Consider the following 27,343-nt stretch of genomic DNA (forward strand, 5'->3'; position numbering starts at 1 on the left):
ATCTTTTTTTGAACGCCTTTAAAAAGCTCACAGATTCACCATGTACATAAGAGATAAGTGATGATAATTTCCCTGCATATTAGAGTACCGCCTGTACAACACATTCTAATGCATGCCGTAACAGTAATGCCACCTACTGCAATTAGATCATGGCTTCTGAAATTTGTTCATTATACCATTTATACCGTTAGGAAAGCACCACTGGATATATTTTCTCTATCTTTCCTCTCACACAAGAGTCTGTTGTCATCTCTTCAAATTTAAGACAGACAAATATTTAAGCATCAGGTATGTTTATTAGACAATTCAAAATGTCAGTTTTATTAGACAATTCAAAAAAAAAGTAGAATATGTTTTAATTTCTGTATTTTAACACTTCATCATCTCAAGAACCTGGCAATCACAGACAATAAAAACAGTGTTTACAAGTTACAAAAGCTGCACTGCATTCCGAATTACAGAAAACATGATTAGTTGACAAGGAAGCTTTATAAAATGCAGTAACAGATTTTCAGCTCATTATGAAACATAGTGATATTGCCATGTATATGCATTCACAAAATCGGCATAGTATCAAAATTAAGGCACTTTGGATACATAGTATTCACTTCCATATAGGAAAACAATTTCAGAGAAACCACAGTAAACTGCTACTGGTAGATAGTGACAGTATGCCCAGTACTAGCCATCAAAGCACCAGGTTTGCGTGAATGAGCGAAGCTCTTGATAAAAAAAAGCACTGAAAATTTTTTTTACCCTGACTATTTGATGTCGAAGACTCATTCAAGCAAATTTACTTTTAAAGAGGTCAAGGAAGATTTCCATGATTTAAACACTGTTAAACACAATTTTTAAAGTTAAACATTTAAAAATAAAAGTCCATGGTGAAAACTGCATGAAGTTCACATTAAGGATTAGTGCATGTAGCTGCTTCAAAAGAAGAAAAAAACCCAAAAACCAACATTGACTTTCTCCACTTAACATTTACCTGCCGTTTTATGAGGTACCCACCAACCACAGTAATATCAAAGGAAATACAGTACAATAGAGTAATTTGTCAAAGCAGCAACCTCTCTTTAAGACGGCACGTTCTAGTCCTCCTTTTCATTTCAGATTGTCATATGCTTACTGCCTGTAACCCAGTCTGCCACAAGCACACTATTTACTAACAGATCCACAACAGGTCCTACAAATAATGACTCTCTAATTTAAAGAAAAATTTATCTCAGCTGTTTTTCGCACCACTGTCTTGAAAGCAAAATTTCATCAGTAATTGAGTAGTTTTGTAGACTTCTATTGCAGGCTTCGGTACATAAATTCTAAAGAGTAAAAACACTGAAGAATCTAACCCTGCAAGCACACAAGTATTTTAACAGGAGTTAAATAGACTTGTTAGCAACAACATTAGGCATTTACAGGATCAGGCACTTCAATTGTGTATTATTGTTGCTGTTTTACTTCGCTAATTTGAGTGAAAAATGCCATTGTATAGGAAAAACAGCAACTTCTTCACGAATCGAAGCAGGACTTGTATGTGGAAACTATGCTTACTCTATACAACTTGGCTCATAATTAGAACAAATAATTTCCATGCTAGTACTTTACAAATCAGTAGGGTCCAACAGATTTCTTCTAAAGTCAGGAAGAAAACACTGTAAGAGAACTTGTTTATGCACAGCAACTTCCCAAGTATATTCCTGCTATATCTTCAATGAAGCATTAACATCCAGAAAAAACTGTCCTCTGATGTTAATTCTTCTTTTACGGGAATGACAGCCTAGACACACTTCCGTATAAAATACAGCTAGTCAGCATTCCTCAGCACTGAACTGTTCACCTTATACTCATCTGAAGTTTAAATTTAAAACATGTAATTAACCTTCCTGAAACCTGATATTCCATTCCTACTTAAGTGATACTACATTACTTGGACCACAGAATGATTTCTGTACCCTTCTTCTAGGGCATTGAGCATGAATAAAAGACCCAGTATCAGAGCGCTCATGTAACATTCATTAATTTTTTAACCTTTGCTGTGCACAACAATCCACAGGACACCATTTTGCAGTACACAAGTATTAAGAGAGCTTGGAGAGCAGCGTAAGTAGTTCCATACAACTTAGGGGGCAAAAAGCACTGCGCTGGTGAGGCTGCCACATCTTGTAGGGTGGATTCTATCACCTCCTTACACAACGTCCCTCATAGCTACACAGGGTGATGGCAGTCTGCTGTGAACTAACTCACACAACTATAAAACACTCATTTGCAAGCTACTAGTATAAAGAACTTGCAATAGTAAAACATACCCTATGCAGAAATTCAGCTTCTCACTTCACAGAGCAGAAACCTCTTTGCGTCCATTGTTCTATGAAAGAATAAACTAAGGTGTCTCTTCCTTTACCCCTTTGCAGATTACTGAAATGTCTTCTAGAGTTAGGGCTGTATCAGAATGCATTTTTACAAAACTGCATGCCTCCACAATTTGCAGGATTCAGCAAGTCAAAACAGTATTAAAGTTTACTTTTGTAAGTGTGATTATGTGAATGTTTACTAGGATAATGCTATTAAAAATATAGTGTTTTAACATAACAATCTTTTCTTACAGACAAAAAAATAGTAGTTGAATAAGTATGTTTTAAAAGCAATGAGAACTGAGGAGCTAAGAAGTCCTACCCAGCAGAACACTCCTTTGCAATTCAGGCATTTCACACACAAGAACACAGAGCTGAATACTACATTGTGATTGTAAGTGTCCTGAGCATAGTTTCTTCTTTTGTGAACCTTCATAAGAGAAGTAAAGTTGGCTCTAAGCATTAAAGAGGCATTAAAATATATTATTCCCCAAATATATCCACAGTTGTTAAGTTGAATAGGGACAAAGCGTGAGTATCTTTGGAGGGGAATTATTTTTTAAATGAACACCATAAGTAGAAGGAAGGATTTTTAACCATTCATTAGGGAGTAAAAGAGTTGGCATAACTTATGTTTGGTTTTTACGTTATCAAGAAAAAACACTAAAATTAAATTACTCAAATGAAAAGCAAGTACTCATTCATCCCTAATCAAAGCAGAGAGATCGATCAAGTTGAACAATACCAAGTAGGATAATCTTTGTATTAGCCTGTTTTGATTACATGTTTAAAAAAACCAAAAGGCATGCTGACCAATATCATATGTATCAACGATACTACTGTGATTAAAACAAAAGTTAATGCATATATAGTGAAAAAATGAGTAAAACAGCTTATGTTTTGTAAACTTATTCAGGGACAAATTTGCAACGGTGATTCCAGCTTTTACTGAATACACTAAGACAGCTGTCACAAAGGCCTTTTCCCTTTGGCTGAAATGCATTTTAAAAAAGCATGTTACGATCTGATAATGTAACACTACATGCATATGCACATACATACATCTCAGCGTGCACACACACGTTATAATATATACACATATACACACACAGAGTATACATATGGTGATACATGCTGTAAAATATTACCAGCATCAGAGCGATGTCCTACCACTGTTCCCAGCTAAAGTCATCTCCTCTACCAAACACAAGAAAAAAGCCTAAAATAGTAAGGAAAATGACTGCATTGCCAGCCAGCACCAGACCACAGGCTCCCCATTTGATCTGAAATGCAAGGAAATGAAACAATCAAAGCAGTTCTTATAAGATAGGTTCAGGCCAGTTATTTATATGCATTAGATAAACTAAACGAAATACTACAGAAAGCTGCTAAAAGCATAAAGGAAAAAGACAAACAATAAATAATTCAATTCATGTGACTAATTATTCAATTAGCAACCACTCATATTATTAATACAAGACTTCAACAGACAGGCTAATAATGCTATGTTTTAGAACAAAATAATTACCTTGCCATACAAGTCACTAAACCATACGTAAGTCATCGAAAAAAAATCTGGTGAAACTAGTGCTCTCCTTTAATTGCTATGCAACAAAATAAAAGATAGCCTTTCAAATAAATGCCAGTAACAAACATGGAAAACAGTACGTGGTCTTAAAGGTAAATAGCTTGCTTTAACGATCTGCCCCACTAAGTTTACTCAAATAAGTGACATTTACTCTTAAAAGATACAGCTATGCATTAGAGTTCCCCCTCGTGGTCACTTCTGGTTCTGCCTACTGTCAGGTCCACAACTTAAAACCAAAAACGCAGTGTCAAGGAAATTGTGCATTACAAATAAATTAAAAACTAAGCACGCAAGTTTTAAGCAAAACTGAAAGACTGAAGGGGAAAAGCAACACAACACATAAAGATGCAATTGGGTGACAGGACGAAAGAGTTCTCTGCCTTGCAAAACAAATGTGACAAAAATCTCACCACTGAAGAGCAGTTCAGAAAGCAAAGACAAAAGAAGCTAGCAGGATTTCCTCAGACTTTGAAAGGACAAAGCATGAGCTTGGGAAATGCTTTGGAAACCAGAAGGGGACTCTGGAAGTTTGGCCTTTTATCTTTTAACTGATAATGCACTCCAGTCACCAAGTTTTCAGCATCCTAAATGGAGAAAGCAGACATTCTGAAATAAAAATAAGGAAGGTGGCGCAAGAAGCGGTGCAAAAGTTGATGAGACAGAGAGGCACGAGATGTAGGAGGAGTTAATATCTTGTATTGGACCAAAACAACTCTGGAGAAAAACCCAGCTAAAAACTTTTCAGTCATGCAAGTCCTTTGTTCAGGTCAAAAAGCAGCATTGACAGACAAAATTTCAGCAGAGTGATTCCTTCAATCAGAATCTAGAAACATCACAATAATGAACTTAAAGGCAGGATTTACAAACAGCAACAGTACCCTTACAGATTACATTCAGTAACTGGTACCTTATAATTAAAATTAGCAAGCAGAACTTACCGCTTCAACCCGTGCAAGGATGATAGGAAATCCAAAGGCAGAAACAACAATTCCAGTTGTGAAGAAATATGCCAGTTCCCTGCAGGCACTGCTAGCTGCATCACTGTCATCACTTACTCTTTTTGCAATGAAGTGGGGAATGGGGCAGATGAAGTAAAATATTAAGACAAACAGAGGCCAGTATACACTGGGGAGGGGGGAAAAGGAAATACATAATCAGTTTACATAGATGCTTCAATAAAAAGTACCTTCTTTTTAGAAAAAGTAATTGCAGTAGCTGTAATCCTACTTTATGGTTTGAAAAGTGGGTTACGTGATTTAACCACAAGCTTTCACCCAAAGGGGCAATCCTACCTTGTCTTCCCTGCATATTAGCACAAACACTCATATGGGCTCGCGTAGAGCAGGACCCACGCTCTCACACGAGCAAGGGTTAATTGATTTTACATTTGCATCACCTTGCTGATTCAGCTCACACCACCGCCTCACAAAAACGACAGTCACCGCACAAGGAACAGGAAATGCTGGCAAGCGGGACAGGAACCAAGAGCTTTCCCAAATTAGAGGGATCCGGGAGAATAAACAAGCCGACTGCGAAGGCACACCCTTGCACTCTCATCTCTTTGTGAGAGTTCTCGTTAGCTTCGCCTGGATTTTTAAGTGTAAGAGACATCCCAGGTGGAGTCTTGTGGTAGGAGGGTTGTTTAAAGAAACAGGGAAGTAAGGGAAAGAACTGTGCGAGGTTAAAAACGGCTGCTTAGCAAGATGGCACCGCTTTTCCTGAGGAAGTATTGAGCTGTTTTCAGTCTTTTTTTTAATGGAAGCACAAGTGCTGGCTAAGGAGGTGGTATTTAGTCACAACAAACTGCCACGTGCCAAGAGCCAGAAAGGGGGCGACTGCTGTAAGATAACTAGAGCCAAACAGCTCAATTAAGTGAGATTAACACCTCAATCGACAGAGATTAAGAAGGGGAAGTTCTGGAAACGAAGCCGGCCCCCTCACCCGTAGTACTCCAGGGCGCAGCCCAGCATGAGGAACGTCAGCCCGATGGCTCCGCTGAAGGACAGCGCCACGAGAGCTGCAACGGCACAAGGCAGGCGGTGAGGCGGCAGCCGCCTCACCGGTTACCGGTTATCCCTCCCCGCCAAGCCCGCCCGTCCCCGTCCCGTCCCCCCCCCCGCGCCTTGCTGAGGCGATGCCTGGGGAAGTTGGAAGCGCAACCCGGTCGTTCTGCTCCCTCAGAGGGAGAGGGGACCCCCGGCCGGCGGGCGGCGAAGCGGCTCGGAGCTGCCGAACGGCAGCTCCGAGCCGCTTCGCCGCCCAGCCGGCCGGGAGCGCTCGGTACCTTTGATGCCCGCCATGTTCGGGGCTCTGAACGACGCCGAGCTGAGGTGGCGGCGAGCGACTTCCGCCTACCCACCTCTTGCCCCGCCCTCCCTCCTACACCACGTGAGCCGACAGCGTCACCTAAGAGGCGATTCCCGGCCTGGCCCCGCCCACGCATGGGAAAGGGGGCGGGGCTAGCTGTGAGGAAACGGGCGGGCCGCCAGCCTACCCGTCGCCATGGTTACGGGGCGGCGTCTACGCCTCCAGTCGGGCCTTGGGGCGGGTGTTTAACATAACACACACAAACAAACATATATATCTTTATATATGGTGTACATGTGCGCAAATACCTGTATATAGACGTGCACAAGCACGATCTGAATACAGAAATACAGCTTTGAACAGCCCCCGCCCAGCAGTCACCACCATCTTGCAGGCTACTTCTAAAAACCCCAGTTTTCACCCCCAAAAATGGGCCCAAGCACTTGCTTGTCTCACACGGTGCCTTCTCAGGATTTGCATCATCCACCCCAAGAAGGGCATGTCTTTTTTAGAGCAGTATTTTTTGAAGTCTTAGGTTTTTGAGATCCCATTTTTGACCCAAGAACAGCCTTTTTAAGGGAGAATTTGCACAGCCCTTTGGATTCACCTCCCCACACAGGATTTCTTTAGATCTCTCCCAGTTCTGCGTCTCAGCTCTTCTTCTTGTTTTGTACCTTCTCCAGCACAGATTTTTTCCCCAATTTCATTATTAACTTTAAATTATCTAGAGCCAAGAAGGCTGCCTAATTAAAACAGCAGACTGATGTAACTAAATGCTTCAAGTGAAAATGTTGTCAGGTGCTATGTTTGCTGACTTGCTTGGCCACGGGTCGCTGAAGCATGGTAGCATAAGAATAGCAAGCAACAAGTTGTTTCCAAAATGTCTTAATTTAGGAAAACTACCCAAAATGCCAACCTGTGAATTACTGCATGGCATTAGAGACCACTTAAAAAAGGCAATACTGACACTGGCCAAGGCACACAACCCATATCATGTGAGCAGATGTACAATTTTAATATTATGGTTTGGTCACAGTTTGTAAGCAGCAAGTGAACTCAGCATTTCTGGGCTTATTTTGCAACAGAAAACCATGTAGAGACCCTTTCGCTGTACCTTCCCCAAAGTGTTAGAGCAGAACAGAGCTTTTAGCTGTCATCAACAAGCAAAAAAGCCCTAGGAATTTCAACAGAAGCTTACATCCTGGTACAGCTGCTGCTAATGTAAACAGCTTTGGACCAACAGTAAACATATAAATATGCACCTGACTTGACTTGTAAAAAAAATTTTAAAAAATCAAAACATAGAAACAAGTTAAATTACCATCTTCTGTTCCAGGTGGGCTGAAGGTTTTTTTCTCTTAAGCAGGAAAGGCTGCATCTTTTCCCATTGCAAATTTACTCTAAATTAAACCCTTACTACTCTTACAATCTGCTTGCAGTAATGGCAACTGGCTTTTTCATGTAGCTTCGTTTGCTCTTGAGGAAATAAAAGCTCTAGAAAAAAAAAGTATTTGTCTCCAGAGCAAGTAATTTATGGCTACCTTTATGTGTACCACACAGGTCCCACCCAACTCTGCACTAGAGCAGCAGAGGTGTTAGTCATACATGTAAGATGTTGTAGACAAAAGAAGTTTCCATTTACCATACATGGATTCATTGTTGCTTATCCAGCATTTGCAGAGAAGGTAGAAGGTTTTTTTTTTCCCCCACAAGCACAAAACATACCTGAATAAGTTAATTTGAGCTTTTTAATGTATATACAAATGTTTTAGACTAGTCACAATTTCATTGAGTATATACTGTATTTACAAAAATTACAATAATTTAGTGAAACAGTAAACCTGAACATTGATAACCTCTGTCACTACCAGATATGACAAGAATTTTTTTTTAAGTTAACTATTTTGATATACATACGTCCTAATACTTTCATGCATCCATAAAAACATTAGGGATGGAAGTAATCAAAGCTTAAGTGGGGTAGGGTTTCTTTTGGTAGATAAAGTTTAATGATGGATTTGTATTTTGTGAACGTATGAGTATCCAGAGTTATGTGCCATGACAAACTTGATACAAAGCTAATGTAGTTTTTATCATTAAAAAAGTACGTTATAGTAATGAGATCCTTTTTATTATATAGGCATAGGTCACAATATCTACAAATGTGAATGAGAAACAATAAACCAACAAATCACAGGAACATGGTTCACATTCCAGTTATCTCTTTAAATAAGACAAGCACATACTGGATCAAAACATTAATAAATAACATCCAGTTTGTTACTATTATCTTAAGGTCCTTTATATAAAAGGAGACCTATGTGTTGGTTTCACATTTTCAATTAATGGTAGTAAATAATGGACCAATACAACAAAAGGATGACTTTTATACAGAAAGCAATGTACTTTGACACACTGTCTTTGCAATAGAAGTTTTGCCACTTGAAAATGTAAGTGCAACAACAAGTGGATTGTCTTTAAAAACCACCAGCTTTAAAGACTCACATCAGATGGCACCCTGTTCCTGAAGCAGTAAATACAAATGATTTCCTGCCCATCTTCTGCATATACCTGCCCTTTCAAAGCTCAAATACAGATACAACATGCTGGTAAATAAACTGCTAGCTTTAGTTATTCTACAAAAGGAGAATGCCAGAATTTGGGGTGAAGAGTGTAACTTGGTTTTTAACTAGGAAAGATGCTTCAGCTTTAGCATCAGAGATATTTCCTTGTGATCTTATTGCTTTGGTCCAATATAAACTTTTATGATAATCAATTTGCATTGTATTTACCTCAAAAAATCAGACCTGGTCCACAGATGTCTGCATGACAGCTTGCACACCATGATCTGAAAAGTGAAGTTGCAACAGGTTGCATTCTGCCAAGAGCCTTTGCCAAGTGCTCTGGAGCTGATAAAGGCATAGAGGTGATACAAGTGGGCTGGAAAAAGTCTTCTGAATCCTCAGGAGGGGAAGTGTGACCTATAGACTAGGAAGTTTCTAAAACTTTACAGCAGAGTTTTAGTTTGTTGATATTTCTTTTGTTTGATGGTTTCAAGCTATTGATGAGAACTTCATGGGAAATGCAGTACATGCTCATTCCTCACATTTACAAATCTGGATTCACCATTCCCCCCAATTCCCTATCCCCCAAAGAACCCTATTCCCCCAGAACTGCTGTTTAACAAACCAACAAAGTGCTGTTTAACATCAATTACTTGTTGCTTGCTTTAAAAGACACTTGCTCCATAATGCTGAGGAATTTCTTCTACACATTTTACTGCTGGACTGTACAGTATTAATGCGTAAAGCAGCAGTTCAGCTGCCACACTGATCTAACCCAGGATTCAGCTTTGTCTCTATTCAGGCATACTATACTATATGAGCAATTAAGCAGCAAATGGTGACTGTTAGAAGTGTGCCTAAACCACATCTGAGCACTTAAATTTGATAAAGTTTGATCCAAACCTAGGAAGAAAGCACATCAAAGTTTGGGCTTCACCACCAGTTATTGAACTCAACTGAAGTGTTGCCATATCACATATCACAAAAAAGTAGGAAATTCACCAGCTACACTGTGTCAGAGACAGAACAATTCCACCTTTTCCCAGAATGTGTTCTTTCTCACCCCACTGGAATCCAAAGGAAAATATAAAAGTTACAAGAAACTGTAACCCCATGGCTCTCATATGGTGAGCCAGGTGGCTAGAGTTCCTCTGAGCTCAGGATTCTTGATACAAGTATAAGGACACCTTTCTCTTGTTCTTCATGATAAGTATTAGGCTCTTAGTTTTCTGAAACTTCTGAATTTCCAGCCAGAGTTTGGTTGATCTGTGACATTTGTGACAAGAGACTATATAAGCACTAGCACAGGTCTGTAGTGGAGACTGAGAAAGTACCTAATACAAGGGTTTTTGTCCTTGGTTTTCAAATTCTGACCAGGCATCATTTAGCTCCATAAATATCATCTTTGCATATTGTTCATATGGCTGCCCAGTAGCCTGGAATAAAAACAGAAAGAGGGATATCACAGCTACCAAATCAGACTACAAGAAGTTGACATTTGAGCAGCTAGATTCTCAAGCAGTTATCGTTCACTTTCCATGAATGGTTTTCACTTATTCTTTGACAAGAATAAGCTACTGTTGAGGGCTGCTTACCTTGTTTTCAGCTTGAGAATTTCCTGGCTCTTCAGCTCTTCTGCTCCTCAGAGCTGATAACCCCCCCACGTGTGATAAAGCACTGCAGTCCCAAGGGCAAAAAAAATTTAATCTAGACTTTGCAAGAGGCATTTTACCTGCACTGATGGGAAAGAGCTGCCACCTGAAACAGTTCCTTGATAAAAGCAGTATTCCTACAAACCTCTCAGCAGCCCACATCATCTCAAGCCTTGCCCACTGCCCTGAAACTCTCAGGGCCTCCATTTCGTTAAAAGGGGAAGCCTCGTCATCGCCATCGGGTTTCCCAGATGGTGTCATTGCACTCTGGTTGGCAAGCGTAAGCAGCAAGACCACAAGCCACAAGTCAGATAGTCAGATAAACCTGATTCTTCCGTTTCAGCAGTTTGATTTTAAGACCCCTGTCCTTTCATATGCCTTTATCACATCCTCATCCCCTTCAGCAGGCACAATATTCTGGACTGTTGTTCACCACCAGTATGGCTTAGAGTCAAAGTGAGGGTGACAAAAGCTGAAGATCTGAATCTCTGTTGCTAGGAGCAGCGTGTAGCAAGCACAGTCTTGGGGCTGGGAGCGGTTAGACTTCTCACCTTTCAGAAACCCACAAAAATCTTGAACTACTACTTTCCACAAAGCTGTTTGCACCAATAAATTAAGCAATCACATTCAACACTTCATAATTAAGAGAACAGTAACAATTTCTGAACAGTGTGAAACTAGGAAAACCTCACCTTGTCAGGATGAACGACAAGCACTGCCCGCCGGTAGACCTTCTTCACTTGCTCTGGTGTGACAAGATCTGCCATACTAACAGGTTTCCACTTGGTCTCCCCTGCCCATAAGACTGTATGCATTGTGGACAGCAGGGCTCTTATATTTCTCTCTTTCCCTTCAATCCATTCCAGGACCTGGAGAGAAGAAGGTGAGTCTCAATTTATGCCTTACATTAGATATTCCAGTAGAAAAAAGTTTTTTTCATTTGAATACCAATGACTCCAAGGAGCATCTTACATTTCTTTCCAAGCTTTAGAAAACCTTTGGAAGATACTTGTCAGTCTCTACTTTGTCATTCATTTTTATATCACTGCTTGAAAAGTTAAGACACACCTTGAGCAACATCCCTGCTAAAAATACTGAGTTGGTAATGCTTATAAACAGATGGAATAGTCAAAAGAGAAATGAAATGATTAATTGTGTGGCTCTTTAGCAAACTTAATTGCACATCTGAAGTAAGCTCGACTAGAACTCTGCTGTGGATGTGTATCTTTTGTGCATGTTTAGAGTTAAGTCTTCTACAGACTCATGTTGAAGGTTGGCTTCAATACAAATCTTTTTAAGCTCTAAGTCCAAAGCCTCAGTTCTCTCCATGTGCCTATCTGCTACCTTCAACCCAGCAGCCAAATAAAGCAAAAGGCAGTCTGCTTTCCTAGATGATGTAGTCCCCCTTAGTGGCTGCCATCTTAGCCTACAGCTGAGGAAGGCAAGGAGGAAAGGGAAGTAAATGTGAAAACCAAAACATAAATAGGTTTAACGGTTCCAGGCTGAACTGAAGTGACTCAGGGAAATAAAATGCATCAGAGCAAAGGGAGTTTTATTGGGAAGGGAGAATCAGCTGGGTGCTTCAGTGATTCAGCAGCTTGCTGGGGGGAAAAATGTTACACACAGTAAGTAGTACCACATGAATCGCTGAAGTTGTATAGCTTATGAATTGGGAAAACTACTGCCCACTTGATGGCCTGACAGCTGTCCGGCTTGGTTACAAGTGGCTGACGTTTGTGTTCAGCATGGTTGCTGGCACACGCTTTCCAAAGGTTAAAAAAAAAAATTTTTTTAAAAATTCACTCATGCTGTTTTCTAGAAGTTTGCTTTGCTTTTGCTTGGGCTTTTCCTCTCAGTTCTGTATCCTTCTGTAATTATAATTCATAGTTTCATATTTCAAATGTAGAGCAGGACAGACTGAGTTTCCTTCCCTTCATAATAGATCTGTGGTTTGGCAGTTTATCGAGGAGAGATGAGAGAATTCCAAAGCAGGCAAGATTAATGAGACAGAGGATTAGTTCAATTAGCTGTGCCTGCTAATCAGGGCTGGAGTGATGTGGAAGACCAGCAGCCCTGACAGTAACACTGAGCAAGCCACTGTTTGCTACAGCCTGGTTTAGGACAGAAATGCAACCTTGGAGTTTTAAATCTATTCCAAAGGATGCTCACATCTCCAGGGAAGGCATGAGAATTTATTATATGAACCAGCAGCAGGAAGTTCTCGCTTTCTGCCCCAAGGCAATCTCATCATGGGGACAACATCCCCTGTTCCACAAAAACCTAGGTTTGGCAGAAGGACTGGCAGAGATGGTCACTACTTTTTTTATCTGGTTTATTTGTAATAAGCTATTTTAGAACAGAGTTTTTACAAACTGATCACTTTTTTCTAAGCAGTATCTCTCATTCTGATGAGATAGTGGAGATTCTTCCAGATATTCCCCAATACCTGCAGTTTATGACTTCGTGTTTCTGGTCCCCCTAGCTCACTGCTGTCTGGCATGCGAATGGGGAGCACAGCAGTTTATGATGCTATCAAGTTTAGACACCTACTTTATGGAAAGCAAGCAGAAGAGATAGCACATGGTCCTTGGGATCCAGCAATACTGTGGAGGCCACGCACTAAAGTAAGTGCTAAAACAGGACGATAGCTTCTAGCACTAAATAATCTGAAAGATTTGCTCTGCTGCCTCACACGTGGGATGGCTGGTGGATTACTGCCCCCTCCACCTTTCAGGAGCAGAGTTTCAAGCAGCCTCCAACACATTGAGAAAGACAGACACGTTGAATGATTGTAAGAGCATAAACAAGAATATTGCTTACTTTTAGTTTTTCAGGGTCCATCTCCTTAGCCATTTCTTCTTTTCTCATCTCAGCTATTGTTTTGGGGCCTTTCTTGTCCTTGTGAGCATTAAAACCTTGACCAGATAATAGGTCTTCGAAATCTGCAGACACTTTTGGTTTTGAATCTTGAAAAACAAGAAGATTTGAATTTGTTATCACAATACAGGTTTAACACTGCTTTTCTACCCAAGCCACCCCCCCCCGGCTTATCACTATAACAATCTCCCAGTGCTAATGGGTGTCCAGGTTCTCACAAAAGAGGTATAGGCTAATGTTACTTTTTAATTATTATTGAAGCTTACTTGGCACACAGGGTTTCCCAAATATTAGCACGCTTTAGAGTCTAGGACAGGACAACTAGTGTTGAACTTTATATATCATCAAATGATCAGCATGACTTACTTGCTTAGACCCTAACCTGTTAAGGCGTTGGAACATTAAAGCAATATTAGAAGGAGTCAGCCTTTTGGATGCTGAACTCTGAAAAGCTTACCAACGTTAGCCGGTCCTTTTCCACGTTCGTTTTGTGCTCCCGGCATCGCTGAGAAACTCACGTTGTAATTGGGCTTGTTCTGGGGAGATGCGTGAGGCATGCTTGGCTGGGCTTTGGGTTGTGCCTGCTGCCAGCCATAGCCAGCTCCTTGCTGCCAACCGCTGCCGCCCATGGGCTGGGGAGAGGGTTTCTGTGGCGAGGGGGGGAATCCTCCACCCATGCCTGTCGGTGTGGTCGGTTTACTGGCAAACGAAGGGCCACCTGCAGAGTACGGGGAAAGGAATGACTGTGAGCATTAGCAAACAGGATACTGACTTGCCTTCCCAAAAGAGGGAACCTAATCAAAATCCCCCAGGCAGCTGGCTTCTATTTTCAGCTCTGCCACAAACTTATTTTTGCAACATCAGACAAAGCCTTTCAACTTACCTGTCACTGCTCCGTAAGCTGCTTAAAAGACAGCAACTGCCCTTGAAGATTGCACAGGAATTGGAGTAGTGGTTCATTGGGGAAACACAGAGAAAGCTACATGCAGCTAACTGGGAACCACGGCTGCTGTGTGTTATGGTGGCAACATCAAGTTGACCTATGTTGAAATAGTATCTCCTTATGCTGTGCTGATGTAATACTATCCCACAGAGCTGTGTGTTTCAGCACCTTATTACCTTAGGGGATGCTCCTCTGGCATAGTTTGTGGTGAGAGGTATGCAGAGTTAATGTTTTATTATTTGAGACTAACATCCACACTCAACTCTGAGCTCTGGAATGTGTCACAGAAACTGGATCAAATGCTTTTGACTTTGAACAACAAAAATGTGGTTAAATATCCTGTGGATGCCAAGTTATTTGTTTTTAAACACCATAACTTTGCTACAGAATACGTGTTTTAAAAGCACCTCAATGCTCTGACATGGCTCTTGGCATACTTTTTATTTTGCTCCTGCAGAGCAGCTAGTGATCCAGCAGAGGGAACTGGGAAACCTAATTCCAGAACCATGCTGGTACTGACGCAAAGAATACAAACATCAGATAAAACCACAATGGCTTGCAAAGAGCTGAGGGCAGTGACAAAGGGAAGAAAAATCTATTTACCAGAGTCAGAGAAGCCAACATGCTGGGTTTTAAGAAAAACTTAAACAATTTGTCAGAACTGCCTTTTTAACACCGAGGTCCAGGGTTTGCTGATTCTTTTCCGAGATAAAACAAGGAAAAAATCCTTGTCTAAGCAGTCAAGCAAACAGTCCTTTGTAGCCAGGTGCAAATGAAAATGGATTCAAACTCCACACTTAGATAGTACTGCAAATTAGAGGCAGATTAGTGAGGTTCCACACATTTCCTCACAAAAGACAAAAATGAGTCAAGTCTAGAAGGAAACAATTCCTCGGGGACCCCAGTAGCTTTGAAGAGCCAAAGTCTCCTCCCAGGCACTGCTCCAAGGTCTGTAGCAACAGTTCTCCAGTTGGAGTTAAAACACAGAGCATCCTTAGCCAGAGACTGTTTAGACTTATGAGATAGAGGTTACAGTTAGCAAACCATACAGCCTACAGAGGTCCCAACAAGTTGTTAGCAGGTTTTTTTTTTTTGATGGAGGATCAGTAAAGCACAGATTTGTGAGAGCTTACAGAAAATCAGGCAGAAGGGAGAGCTTGAAAGCAGCACCAACATGCAGGTAGGTTGAAAGGACCCACAGAGCTCTGTCACATACCAGGCTGTTCATCCTATTTCCCTAAAACAGAGCTGGTAATTTTTTTTTTTTTTTTTTTTTTTTTTTTTAAATAAGGGATGCAAACCTGCTAAACTTGCTCCAAGAGTCCCCAGATCAGCAAATGGATCCAGTGTTTGGGGTTTAGCCTGATGAGTGGGAGTGCTATGGAGGGATCCTGTAGGACTGGTGGCAGCTGACTTACTTCCCACACCTAGGCCACCTTAAAGGAAAAAAAAAAAGAAAAAATAACTCAGTTTTTATCCCTATTTTACATGAGTGCAGCTCTTACCCAGTGCTTAGTCACATGATGTTAGAAGACTGCTGTTAAAATTAAGTATACTCTTGTCAGGTTCCTAAGCAGTCTCAACTCAGCGTTGGCCCAGACTAGTCACACACCCACTCACAATTAGGATCAGCAACAAAAGTGTTCCCTAGACTGTCTTCAGTGACACAGTAATTATGACAAATGGATGTATTTTAAGAACCAGAAGCCTTCAGGAAACAACTTTTGGTAGGACATACATAGTCTCCCAAGATTAGAGAGAATCATGCTATTATTTATTGGCATCCCAGGAATGCATAGCACTTCCCAGGTCCTTCATGTGGCTCCACACTGGAATAAAACACAACTATGTACACCCTCACCAAGCACTTTTCCCACTTCAGGCCCTGGTTTCTTGAGGAAAGAAACCCAGATTTTTTTTTTTTAACAGAAAGAGTTTGGTAGTCTTTAGCCAGATCCTCTCCTGGACAACTGGGAGACCAGGACAACAGGTACAGCATACCTGCTGCAGTTCAGATGAAACCAAAATCTTGATTAAAGTTTTGTTGTATTAGTCAAAGTGCTAAGCAGCAGAAGGGGGGAACCTGTTCACTGCAGTCACTGGTAGCATTTTCCCTCTGCCTCTCCTCTCTCAGGGCTCCTTAAGGTTTTTTTGTTAGATGTCCTGAATTTTTATGATACATACCTGGTTTGTTGGCCCAGTCCCAACCACCGGAAACATCTGGTTGTATGGAAACCGTTGGTGTGCTAGAAGCTAAGCAGAATGATTACATATAAATATCTTAAAGCAGTAGAGCAAAACCAACATAATCCCATCTAGGAAGAGCAGGGGGCAAGGAGCAGGAGAAACAGTACTGCATTCACCTACCATTTGCCAATTAGAAATGAACTTCTCCCTCACAATGGGCATTACAAATTTAACATTTTTTTGTCATGTCATGCTATACAGAGTTAAGTGTGGAAGGACACAGATCTACAGTGTTCATTTTATGGTAGCTTTGGTCAGAGGCTTTATATACTTATTTATAAAAACCTTACCACCAGAATAACACATGTGGTTTTGTGTTTCTGAATACATCTCAACCCAAGGAAATATTCTGCAAGCAAAGGGCAACTATGGAGAAAACAAATAAAGCACAGCAGCCCACACAGATGTAAACCAGTAAGAACACACACAGTCCTTCCCTTAACCCTGTATCAAATAAAGCCTGTACATCTATGCAGTTCACCCTGCCAGCGTTTCATTATCTGCAGATACTAGCAGTGTAATTTAATAGCTCATCATGCTGGGATACCATTTCAATTACTTTCATTATTGCAGCCAGCTCCAAGTGTGACCCAGCCATCTTATTCACAGAGTTAATATCCAATACCCGAGTTTGGCAAAGCAAGGATACGAACAGTGCCAGCAGCACACTAGTTCCCTCCTTAGTCATTTTGGCTTTCCAGTGAGACTGTTGCACCCAAGGGACACGCATTAGATGATCAGACACAAACAAATTTGTATCTGAATGTGGTTCACAGAAGGTTACAACATTCAATTCTGGCATAGGACAACTAAGGAACATTTCAAACAAAAAGAAGAAAAAAGTCCAATGAAAAAAAATCCTTCTCTTCAAATAAGAGTCAAATTCAACTGTGAATTTGTCCAGGGTTATTATCAGAACTAAAGAAAGCAGATGCCTGTAATTAAAATCACCAAAGGATATGTGTTTTCTCTAGCAGGCTTAATATGCCATGCTCTATTTAGCTCAATTAATGGTAGTTTGGTTCAAACGAGACCTCATAACCACAGGAATATGCAGGCAGACATTCTTCATGGTCTCTTTTATCATGTATACAAATAGCTTATTAATTAAGTATAAGACTTGAGCAAAACTAGTCTCATCCCACCACACTTCAAATTATGAATATGCTTTAAGTCTGGAGACAAAAAGCTCTTTCCTGTTTGCTGGGGTTTCTGTGGTTTACAGTCATTTTATGGTAAGCATCAGTTTGTACTTAATGGCTCCATCACTATTTAAAAGCAGCATTTTGTGTTTACTTAAATGTACTAGAAGAGCCTCACTTTCTTACCCATGTGAAAGGGATCGCTGTGCACAGTTGGTGAAGGACTTCTTGTTGCTTGAAGGAAAGGATCACCAGGGACAGCTGATGAACCAAGAAAGGAACCCAGGAGGTCTGGACCAGTTTGCTTAGGGCTACTTCCAAATGGATCAAAGGCAGTGGCTGTAAAAACGTATTTGAGAAAACTAATTCATTAACTTGTGCAATGAACGTGCTTCAGGGAAAAGACACGGGTGTGTGGAGAAGAAAACCTAATACCTGCAGATAACAAATAGGAGACAGCAGGTGACTATGAGAGAGCAACTGGAAAATATCACTACCCTAGCCAAATGCTAGGGGATAGAGCAAGCTACATGACTTGGTCACAGCAACACATTTGTTGATCCCATCTGTCTTTTCCAAAGAGAGGGGCTGAATTTAGGAGTAGTCAAAGTGAGTATTTAGGTACTTAGACACTTCAGATGAAGTTTCAGCTTGCACATACTGCCAATACATAAATGGAGGGTAAGGGACAGCCTGGAGCCTGGTGCAAATCCTGCTTCCTCTCAAGAGCTGAACGCAGTCCAAGATGATTTTAGGCTGTTAAAGATTACACATGTTGAGGGTAAAAGGACCATCTTTCGCAAATAGCTTTAGAAAATAACTGGTGTCTTTCCTACATAGCATCACTTGTTACAAAAATCCAGTTCATTCTCAAACTCCATTTTTGATCAATTTGTTTAGCCTGCTGTCTTTCATGTAAAAAAAAAAATCCAACAAGCCCAACCAACAAAAGGAACCCCTATGAAGTCACTCCAATTCTTATTTGCCAACAAGTTTAAGGTAAAGAGCATCCTGAATGGAGATGCGATATATACTACTGTAAGAAAGATACAATCCTGAGAAGCTATGCATCGTGTTAATAATGCTACTCATTACTTATGTTACTTATTGTTCAGGATACTTAATAAATTACTAGTCTTCACTTATCTCGCAAGCTCTTATTTAAGTGTACTAGCAGACAAACCTCCCCAAGCCTGCAGGTTTTTTTTATTCTAGCTGAGAACAGAGGACTCCATAAGAGCCATGGCAGGTGCTGCAAATGCTTTAAGCTATTAGTTGCTGAGAAAAAGTTAAATAAGCATACTGTGCTCTTTGAATCAGGTACATGTTGACATGTCAGCTCTTAAACTGTAACATAAAGGATTAGGCCAAAGCAAACATGGGGAGGCTGATGCAGCTCAGTGTGGTGCACAGAGACCTGCTCTCGGATCCGGCCACTTGCTGGCATTTTGACTTTAGTAAAACTGACCGCCTCTTCCCAAGGCCCTCAGTGAATCTGAGTAACTTAGATTGGGTTCTTCATCTGTTCACTTACATGTGATTTTTCACTTGCTCTCCTCTGTTCACTTGACACTCCAAAAGATCCCTCTTGCTAATAGCTATTCAACCACTACTTCTGCCAGCCTGGTCTCAATGTGTCTTTGAAGAAACAAAAGATCTTCTTATAGTGCCTAACCTCTCTGCAGAAAGAGCAGAACTGTGCAGCCATATTTCATAGTCCAGGATCAGTATCATAGCTCCAAACTCCCTAAAGTTAAAAGGGAAATTAAATTCAAACTGCTATGGGTCTACCTGAAAACCTAAGAGGCTTTTTTTTTTTTTAAACTGAATACATATTCTCCTCATATGCATCATTGGACACATAGTAAGAGCAAACCAGATGATCTCCAGTGGCCATCAGTGTAAGGAGCCAGCCAAACACTTGAGTGAGCTCCAGTAGAGACTTTAGGGAACAAACTAGATAATCTGGTTTGTGTTCTTGACTGTGAAGACGCACCAACTCCTGTCTCAGAGTGAAGGAGCTGGCTGGCCTCTTGGGATCCCTCAGAGTTCTTAATTTGCATGAAACAAGTGTACCCAAGAGGAATCCAACAAACAGCCCAGAGCAGATCACCCAAGTGGGATTCCCAAAGCACGTGGCCCAAGTCACACGCTAGGCATAGCCACTATTACCTTCTCCTACCCTTGGGGACGGGGATGGGGATGCCGAAGCTGCGGAACGCCGAGGAGTTGACTGCACGGATCCAGGTCCCCCCACATGGAAGACCTCCTCAGCGGCGGGCTGTCCGCTTTGACTCTGGGAACTTGGCCCGCCAACCCCAAACAAATCATTCAGCAAGTCTGAGTTAGAGGGAGCAGCAGTGGGCTGTGAGGGAAAACTCTTGCTCATAGGGCTACCGTCCAGGCCCAGCAGGTCCACATCTTCAGGCGGAGGTGGTGCCGGAGGCTCTTGCTGCTTTTTGCTGTGTTTTGGTGTCCCGTGAGGCTTGTCACCGCTGGCATTACTGTGCTGACTGGAAAGGGACAAGAGTTCGTCATCTGACTGTTCGCTTTCCTCATGCACCAACGCTGCTCGATCCTCTGAGGTGGGGTGAGAGCTACTTTTGTCAGATTTCTGATCTAAATGATGATTAAAGATAAAATTAGGTAGCTGTTAGTTTTGTCATCACAGAGGTCCCGTAAAAATCAGCTTACAAGCAGAACAAAAAGCTACCGAGAATATCACAGCAGCGTTTTGCTGGATTTTAAAACAAGAGTCCTTTGCAAAGATTCACTTAGAGTCTTTGCTGGTCTGTATTGTAAGGAGCCAGCTTTATTGATCAGGAAACAAAGACGGGGTTAATTGACTCTCCTCAAGCCTGAAGAGTCAGCAAGTGTAACGCCCAGAGATGCAAACTGAATGAGTTTCTGGGTCAGGACCAAGCATCCAGGACCATCTCCAGCCATGCCTCAAAATCCAGGCAAAACAAGGCTCATTGTAAAGGACTAGTGACACAAACCACCCTCCTAGCTGTGCCCACAAGGATTGCTTACACCAGGTTCCTACCCAACGCGGCACTGATGCCAGAGGAGGAATGCTGCGTTCGGCAGTGCTGTGAGATTTTCCTAATGCTGAACATCTTTAAACAGCCTCTCAGACAAACACCCTCGGTGCTGTGTTCTCACAGCACTATATATAAAGTGCAACATTAGGAAAAAGCAGCTTAAGTTTGGTTTTAGCATCAAGGAGGCCTTGGGTGAAGCTTTACACCAGAACTATGTCAATAATTGTCATATACAGCACAAGCAGGCAATGTTTGAAGAGGACATTGTAGGAAATCAATTCCCACTCAATTGCAACAGAAGGGTGTGACCAGCAATATATTGTGATCTAATGGGAAAGACATGTTACAATCAGATCCTTCAGCCTGACTCTGTGCTCCAGGGAGGGGAGAGGGGAAAAAAAAAAAGTTATCTTGTTCGAAGCAGATTTTACTTTGAAGACCAAGCCTGCATACCTTGCCAGCTGAGAGATGAGAAGAATGCACTCTGTCCAACGTTTCTTATATTATCCTGGGGTGAATCAGTGGGACCTCTACCTGCAGCACAGAGCACCAAATAAATAAAATCAAGCAAAACAAAGTTCAGCACACAGGTAAGCATGTAAATTGAATAAATCTGTGCAGCTTTTACCTGCCAAAGCAAGAGTGTCCTGATGCTCCTGATGAGAGGAGAAGAGAATGGTTGGATTGATATCTTTTGTTGTGAAGTTCTCCCACGGGGGAGTTAATTCGGTTTGTCTATCAGTAGGCTGTACTTCTATGTCCAGTATAACATGAAAGAGCTGAGGATATTTGTCTGGAGAGTCACAGGCATCCAGTTCAGGCCTGAATGGGGACAAGAGTTGTACAGTTAAAAAGGAGGGGATATTTCTGCAAAGCTATTTAAAGTCTTTCAATATATGCATGTACACAGGCTTTCCACATTTCATCTGTGAATATTCTCCTTCAGCCTTCATAAGGCTTTTATGCTTCAGGTTTGATTAATGTTCAGCTTAAAATACTCACTTGGTGAATTTTAGTGTGGTTGTTCCCAGGGCTATGAATCCAGTATGAAATTGAATTTGGAATATTTGTGTGTTGGTCATCTGAAAAAAACCCCACAGAACAGGTTGAACAGGTACTTAAATTCATGAAATTAAAATATTTGTTTATAGCACATGCAGACTTAATTGTCTACCTGACTACCAGTTACTATATAGACTAATCATAACTGCTATGTAAACTACTCCATTCTGCTTGTTCTACAGAAAGCAGAGCTTTTTCTTCTCGACCCCAAATGTTTCCATCTGCCTCAATCCCTGCTGCTGCTGCCTCCATATAGCTAAGTGCCTTCACAGCAGTCAGGAATATGCCTGCTTTCCCTGCTTGTCCTTATTTCTAGGATCTACCTGACACTTTAGCAGTTAAATGAAACCAATACCCATTTCCACTGAATACACTGGAGCAACAGGTTTGTACCCCAGTAAAGCTTAAGACCATTTCACTCACAGTGGAGGCTTCAGTAAAGTGTCATCTATACAGCAAACAGCACCAATAAATTAAAAAGAAACACACTAATTTGTCACTCTGCAACTTGAATATTAAGGTTTCAAACGTATCACCAGGAAAATGATTAAGATCCCAGATTAAAGTATCAGTTCGAGAGGGCAGCCATCCCACCCAGCTGCTTGTGAGAGTCTGGGAACTGCTATGCCTGACCAGCCATACAGCACCCATCTCCAGGGAGCAAATGAGGTGGTATTCATCAAAGCAGGTAGGATAAAACTTGGTTCTTCCCTCCCATTTTGTGCTTTAAATCACTACAATTTAAACAGGTTATTTCACGGAGTGAGCCAATTAACCCTCATCACTACAAAGGTTAATCGAGCAACTTGGTGTGTGACAACTACTCATTCAGTTCTTGCAGATCCAAATTTTCTAGTCTGACCAGACTGCATTTCCAAATTCCTCTTCCGCAATTACAAGAGGCAGAGAACAGTATTTTAAAAAGTCAGTCTCAAGGCCTAAAACAGCATGGACCAATATTTATCTTCACCTTCAGTGCTGCTACTATGTTATGGAAAGGAGACAGGGTGTGCTCACTCCAGCACTCCCCTATGCTCCCTCCCTAGTTTCCAGTGTCTCCCATTTCTTTCATCTACTAGTATTAAGAGGCTTTTTGGCTATGAAGAAGGTGGCTGTCTGACCAGCCTGTGGCTTAAACGTTCTTTCCTATCCCCATGACTAACAAATCCACACAAATTGACTTTTTGCCCTCATGACCAAAAAAGGTGAAGGCTGCTCTAAGAGCAAGCAAAACAGGCACCATGCAGGAGCAATGGCTCAGTAAGTCATTCTAATCTGAGCAGAAGAAAATCTTCTTCCATATTCTTAGAGTGCATAGGTAGAGGCTTTGGTGGTGGTTTGCCCTGAGCTGGTTACTGATGGATGGTTCCCATCTTCTACATCAGCTGGAAGGATCCTACACTCTATCAGTAGACACCATCCCCATAAAGAGATGCCAGAGGCATCATGGACTCCTCTATATGCAGTGCTTTTTTTTCACTTGGCAGTGCTCAGATTTGTGCTATGTCTACTGTCAAGTAAGGAAACTTTCATCACAAGTGCCATGTGCATTCTTAGGCCCCATATTTAGCCATCTCTTAGTTAGCTACGTTGCCTCTACCACACAAGAGAAGTTAAACAAACTCCTACTTTTGCCTGAAGGCGTCCCCCAATGGTTGATCTCATATGGTAGACAGAAACAACAACATCTCCGTGGACAGTGGCTCCCAGTGGAATTAGGACTTTCCCTTCTTGCACACGGTATTCTCTTTGAGGGGAAGAGAAGGAAATCCATAGTTAAGCTCCCATCCACAGTGCCATTACCACCCATCAACAATGTCAACATAAAAGCTATCATCTCATCCAGGCCAAGCAAACAGGAGGTGCGTTCAGTGCTCTGCTTAGTATTAGGCTTAGCTGGAACAGAAACATTTCACATGGGAAACCAACACAGCACTGAACTACCTCTATTAAGGTATCCCACAGCATGACAACTTCAGACTCACCCCGGCCATTTATTTCAACACTAGGCACTAACTTGCAATTAATATATGGACTCCTTCATTTATCAGGCAGTCTGGCAATGACTGCAGCACCGATATTAGACACAATACAGCAAAATGCGAGCCTCCTTTGCACTAAGGTCCTAAGGATGGTAGGAGATCACAGCAACTCACTTCATTCTTTCATACTCCTGGGAAGTTGTAAGGATTCTGGTTTCTCCGCTGAGAATGTCGCAGAAGGGTCGGCAGCCATTTCGTTGCTTGTTGAAACAGGGGACTGGACTGAGGGTGACTGACTTGATAGTAAGTGGTTTGCAGTGAGGAATGACAGGCTTGTCTGCTATTAGATCACAAATGTATCCTATGTATCTGCAGACAGAGAAAGCCATTACTAAAATCTCCATCCCAGGTGACCAGTTTTCATTCTGTACTTGAAGTCTGCCTTGAAATCCAGTGAAAGTGCGATTTTTTCAGAGTTCCAGGACTGGAGTTTCCATGTACTCTAGCACCCTTGCAGCTGGCACAAAAGCTACACTTCCATTTCTATTTAATTACAAGAACAAGAGCTCAAGAGGAAGGAAGTTGGCGTTTATCTCTGAGCTGAAGATCATTTCTCCTCACCTTTTAGAAGGGAAGGTGCTGAGCAATGGGTTTTCTGGTTTACCAGTAGAAGTTTGCCTTCTATTTTACATGCACATAGCAGATGAATTATTCTGTTAGTCATGTACCAAAGTACCATTATTATTACATACATAGCACTATATCTTTGGTTTGCTCTGTTAGGCAGTTTGTCCTCTGCTTAATGGAAACTGTAAAAAAGACATTTTTACAGCGTAAATGCCTGTAAGGATGAAGCTGACAGAGAGAGAGGGATTCACCCAGGCGCTGTTAACTACAGGTCCCTCAGCTTTCCTGAACTAGTGAGCAAGGCTATTGTAATATTTGACTTTGTTCCTCCATTACTGTTATATCAACGTGGGTAAAATGGAAGTGGCCATAAACATCAGTTAAGACCTGTCAAAGCTAAGTACCATGGCTAATGCATGAGTACTGCTCCTGCTGCAATAGGAATTCTGGAGTTTTCAGTTTGTCAGCTCCTGCCAGCGCCTTCAGGCTGCTCTGGGTGGAGAGACTGGGGCATGCAGCACAAACACCCTTCAGGTCACATGCATTGTTTTATAAAATAATAGAATCATTCAAGATTGGAAGAGACCTCTGAAGATCATCCGGTCCAGCTCTCTGCTCAGAGTAGGACCAACTTCAAAGCTGTATCTCAGAATTGGATTATGCTGCTGGGGCTGATACCCAGCCAAGGATCTCCAAGGACAGAGATCCCACAGCCGCTCTGGACAACCCATTCTAGTGCCTGATCACCACTTTACCACTTATTTCTGGGGAACAAAGTAAAACCTGAATGCCTATCTCAGCCTAGGGGCTAGGAACACATTGCCAAACCCACAAAACAGGTACTCGGGCAGTTTTTAGTGTGAGGAATAAAGCCCGCTTGCGTAGCGTTTAGCCAGTATACTCTACCTCCTGTGAGATGGCCACAGTACAATTCCAGGTCTCTTCGTGTTCAGCAACTGCATAGCAGGGCCTGGATTAGAGAAGAGGTGACAGAAACAGAACATCGCACTGACCAGAACTGCTGAGGCTGCACGGCCATCCTGTTAAGGAAAGGGGCAGGGGGAGAAAAATGTGTAAGTATCAGAGACATCCTTTAAATTTCAGCAGAACACTCTCCACTCTTCCTTAAATCACATAAAATAATTCTCCAGAAAGACTACAATTAAGAAAGCAAGATAATGAGAAATTTTCAGTGCTCTGTCATTTGTTTAATGCCTAGGACTTCAGTGAGCAGCACTGGCCTGGATCAAAGCTAAGATAATATCCAGTAAGCAGCCAAAGCTGAGCATAGTTTAGACTTGTTTTGAAAGCCCAGAAGCATATTTTGTCTACAAATGTTGGTGTTTCATGGCTGTTCCCAAGCTGTAATATTATAATTATATTTCAAACATAGTCCTGGAACTGACACCAGGTATCAGAGTACACCCATCCCACAGCTGCAGCAGTCATCTAATAGAAATTTAACCTAGAAGAGTCCACAAACAAAAAAATCCAGCCCAAGGCTCTCTCACCCAACACCTCCACAGCCCTCAACCTACAGACTGCTCCTGAACAAGTCTGTTTCTTTAGTGTGACTAAGGGGGAAAAGTATGTTTGCCGAGCTGGACTGATAGACCAAAAATACAGAAAGAGCAGGAGAGAACCAACATATCCCCAGTGCCCCAGGTCCCTGCTATACCCAGGAACATATGAGGTGATGAGCAGTTTGGACCATATCCCAGCTCTGGCAAGCCAAAGAAAAAGAAAAAGCCCTCCCACCACCTTCCACTAAAATCCAGGTCTGATGCCTGCTCAGTTTTGGATGCATATCCACGGTGCAGCGATGGGTACGAGAACCTGCTCGGTACTACCAGAGTACCATGCCACCCAGCTCATCTCCCACTTGTCTGAGGGGACGGAAGATCCCAGAAGTCAAGACTCATTTACAAGGAAGAAGTGGGAAACCTACTGCCCCATCAGGCAGGCGCTCACCCTCAAAGTCTGAAACAAGTTATACAGGCTCCTCACAATTACTTATTTCAGGCACCTTTTAGGCACTCCAGCCATACCGTAGGATTTGCCATACCAGAGCTGACCCAGACCCCAGTAGCCCACTGAGCCTGACCACATGCTCAAGGTTGACAGACTATCTGCTTTTTTTAAGATTCAGCCCCTGCCAATTGCTTCTGAAAAGATCTCTCTACTAAGTCATCTTCTGCAGGCTTCTTAGAAAGTGTTGAAAAGGACTCCCTGTCCTTTACAGCATTATCCTGATATTCATTACTCAAAGGACAGTAAAGGAATTTGATTCTTGAGCTAGATTTTCAGGGCTGGAGGCATCAAATGCATCTTCATCTCTGTTTGAGTGGAATTTATATCCTGCAGCCACTGGCTGTACTGCACAAGAAATGCCAGACTCGTATGTAAGGTCTGTGCAGTTTTGGATCAGTCATTTCCTCTGTTCCTTCCAGTTTATGCTGATCAGCACTGACAGACTCCTGGATCTAATTTATGCTCTAGGAGCAAAACAGAACTCTCCTTTTGTGCATTACTGTCAATATTAAAGGTTGTATGGGGTAAATTACAAGTTAGTCATACAGAATCACGCCACTGTCATGCATCCCATCTACGCATTGCCCAGTACCGAATAACCCTTAAGGGGGACTTAGCAAGTGTTTCAGCTGTGGTGCACAGAGAGGAGCAGAAGGCAGCTGGACTTCTTCAGCCAGGCCTGACCGCAAGACACTTCAACAATCTCAGTTTCACAGTTCAACAAAACTCCAAGCTATGTGTTTTCTCCCCAGCGTTCATCAGTAACCTTCAGTCTAGAGGCTGCATTTTGTCCTGCGACTACTTACAATAAAATGCAATGCCACAGCATGCTGACAACTCTTACAGTCGGTTCTCATGTGAAGTTCAAACCTTTTTGCTACTCGTCACCTCTAGTAGTCCACTGCTAGAACAATTGTGACCCCTCT

General features: G+C 41.8%; 2 protein-coding genes across 3 annotated transcripts in view; both read right to left on the minus strand.

Annotated features, from left to right (window-relative positions):
- Window positions 1-276: 276 nt before the first annotated feature.
- LEPROT (leptin receptor overlapping transcript) lies at window positions 277-6,352 on the minus strand. Its single transcript, XM_069788495.1, has 4 exons — window positions 6,224-6,352; window positions 5,881-5,956; window positions 4,878-5,064; window positions 277-3,634 (listed from the first exon to the last, which is right to left on the minus strand). Exons 1-4 carry the CDS (start codon window positions 6,237-6,239, stop codon window positions 3,518-3,520), a joined length of 396 nt encoding a protein of 131 aa, XP_069644596.1. The 5' UTR covers window positions 6,240-6,352; the 3' UTR covers window positions 277-3,517.
- Window positions 6,353-7,976: 1,624 nt separating this feature from the next.
- The window catches only part of DNAJC6 (DnaJ heat shock protein family (Hsp40) member C6), a 51,592-nt gene continuing 32,225 nt past the window's right edge, over window positions 7,977-27,343 (minus strand). For both annotated transcript variants that reach the window (XM_069788496.1, XM_069788497.1), the window contains exons 7-20: window positions 25,293-25,426; window positions 23,934-24,128; window positions 23,407-23,524; window positions 21,718-21,797; window positions 21,344-21,537; window positions 21,169-21,249; window positions 19,844-20,290; window positions 17,858-18,010; window positions 16,467-16,535; window positions 15,584-15,718; window positions 13,797-14,057; window positions 13,283-13,428; window positions 11,155-11,331; window positions 7,977-10,246 (exon numbers count right to left, since the gene is read on the minus strand). In XM_069788496.1, coding sequence (XP_069644597.1) covers window positions 10,145-10,246; window positions 11,155-11,331; window positions 13,283-13,428; window positions 13,797-14,057; window positions 15,584-15,718; window positions 16,467-16,535; window positions 17,858-18,010; window positions 19,844-20,290; window positions 21,169-21,249; window positions 21,344-21,537; window positions 21,718-21,797; window positions 23,407-23,524; window positions 23,934-24,128; window positions 25,293-25,426 — 2,292 coding nt within the window. In that variant the 3' untranslated portion in view covers window positions 7,977-10,144. The remainder of the gene's footprint in view (window positions 10,247-11,154; window positions 11,332-13,282; window positions 13,429-13,796; window positions 14,058-15,583; window positions 15,719-16,466; window positions 16,536-17,857; window positions 18,011-19,843; window positions 20,291-21,168; window positions 21,250-21,343; window positions 21,538-21,717; window positions 21,798-23,406; window positions 23,525-23,933; window positions 24,129-25,292; window positions 25,427-27,343) is intronic.

This window comes from Haliaeetus albicilla, chromosome 8, assembly GCF_947461875.1.
Source record: "Haliaeetus albicilla chromosome 8, bHalAlb1.1, whole genome shotgun sequence".
Taxonomy (NCBI): Eukaryota; Metazoa; Chordata; class Aves; order Accipitriformes; family Accipitridae; genus Haliaeetus; species Haliaeetus albicilla.

What these genes read in the sequence shown, in the direction of transcription:
- LEPROT (XM_069788495.1), bottom strand. An exon ending in TGCGCCCTGGAGTACTACGG is followed by an intron (nt 5,065 to 5,880) that starts GTGAGGGGGCCG and finishes CCCCCTCCCCAG; the next exon opens with TGTATACTGGCCTCTGTTTG. An exon ending in TCCTTGCACGGGTTGAAGCG is followed by an intron (nt 3,635 to 4,877) that starts GTAAGTTCTGCT and finishes CTTGCATTTCAG; the next exon opens with ATCAAATGGGGAGCCTGTGG.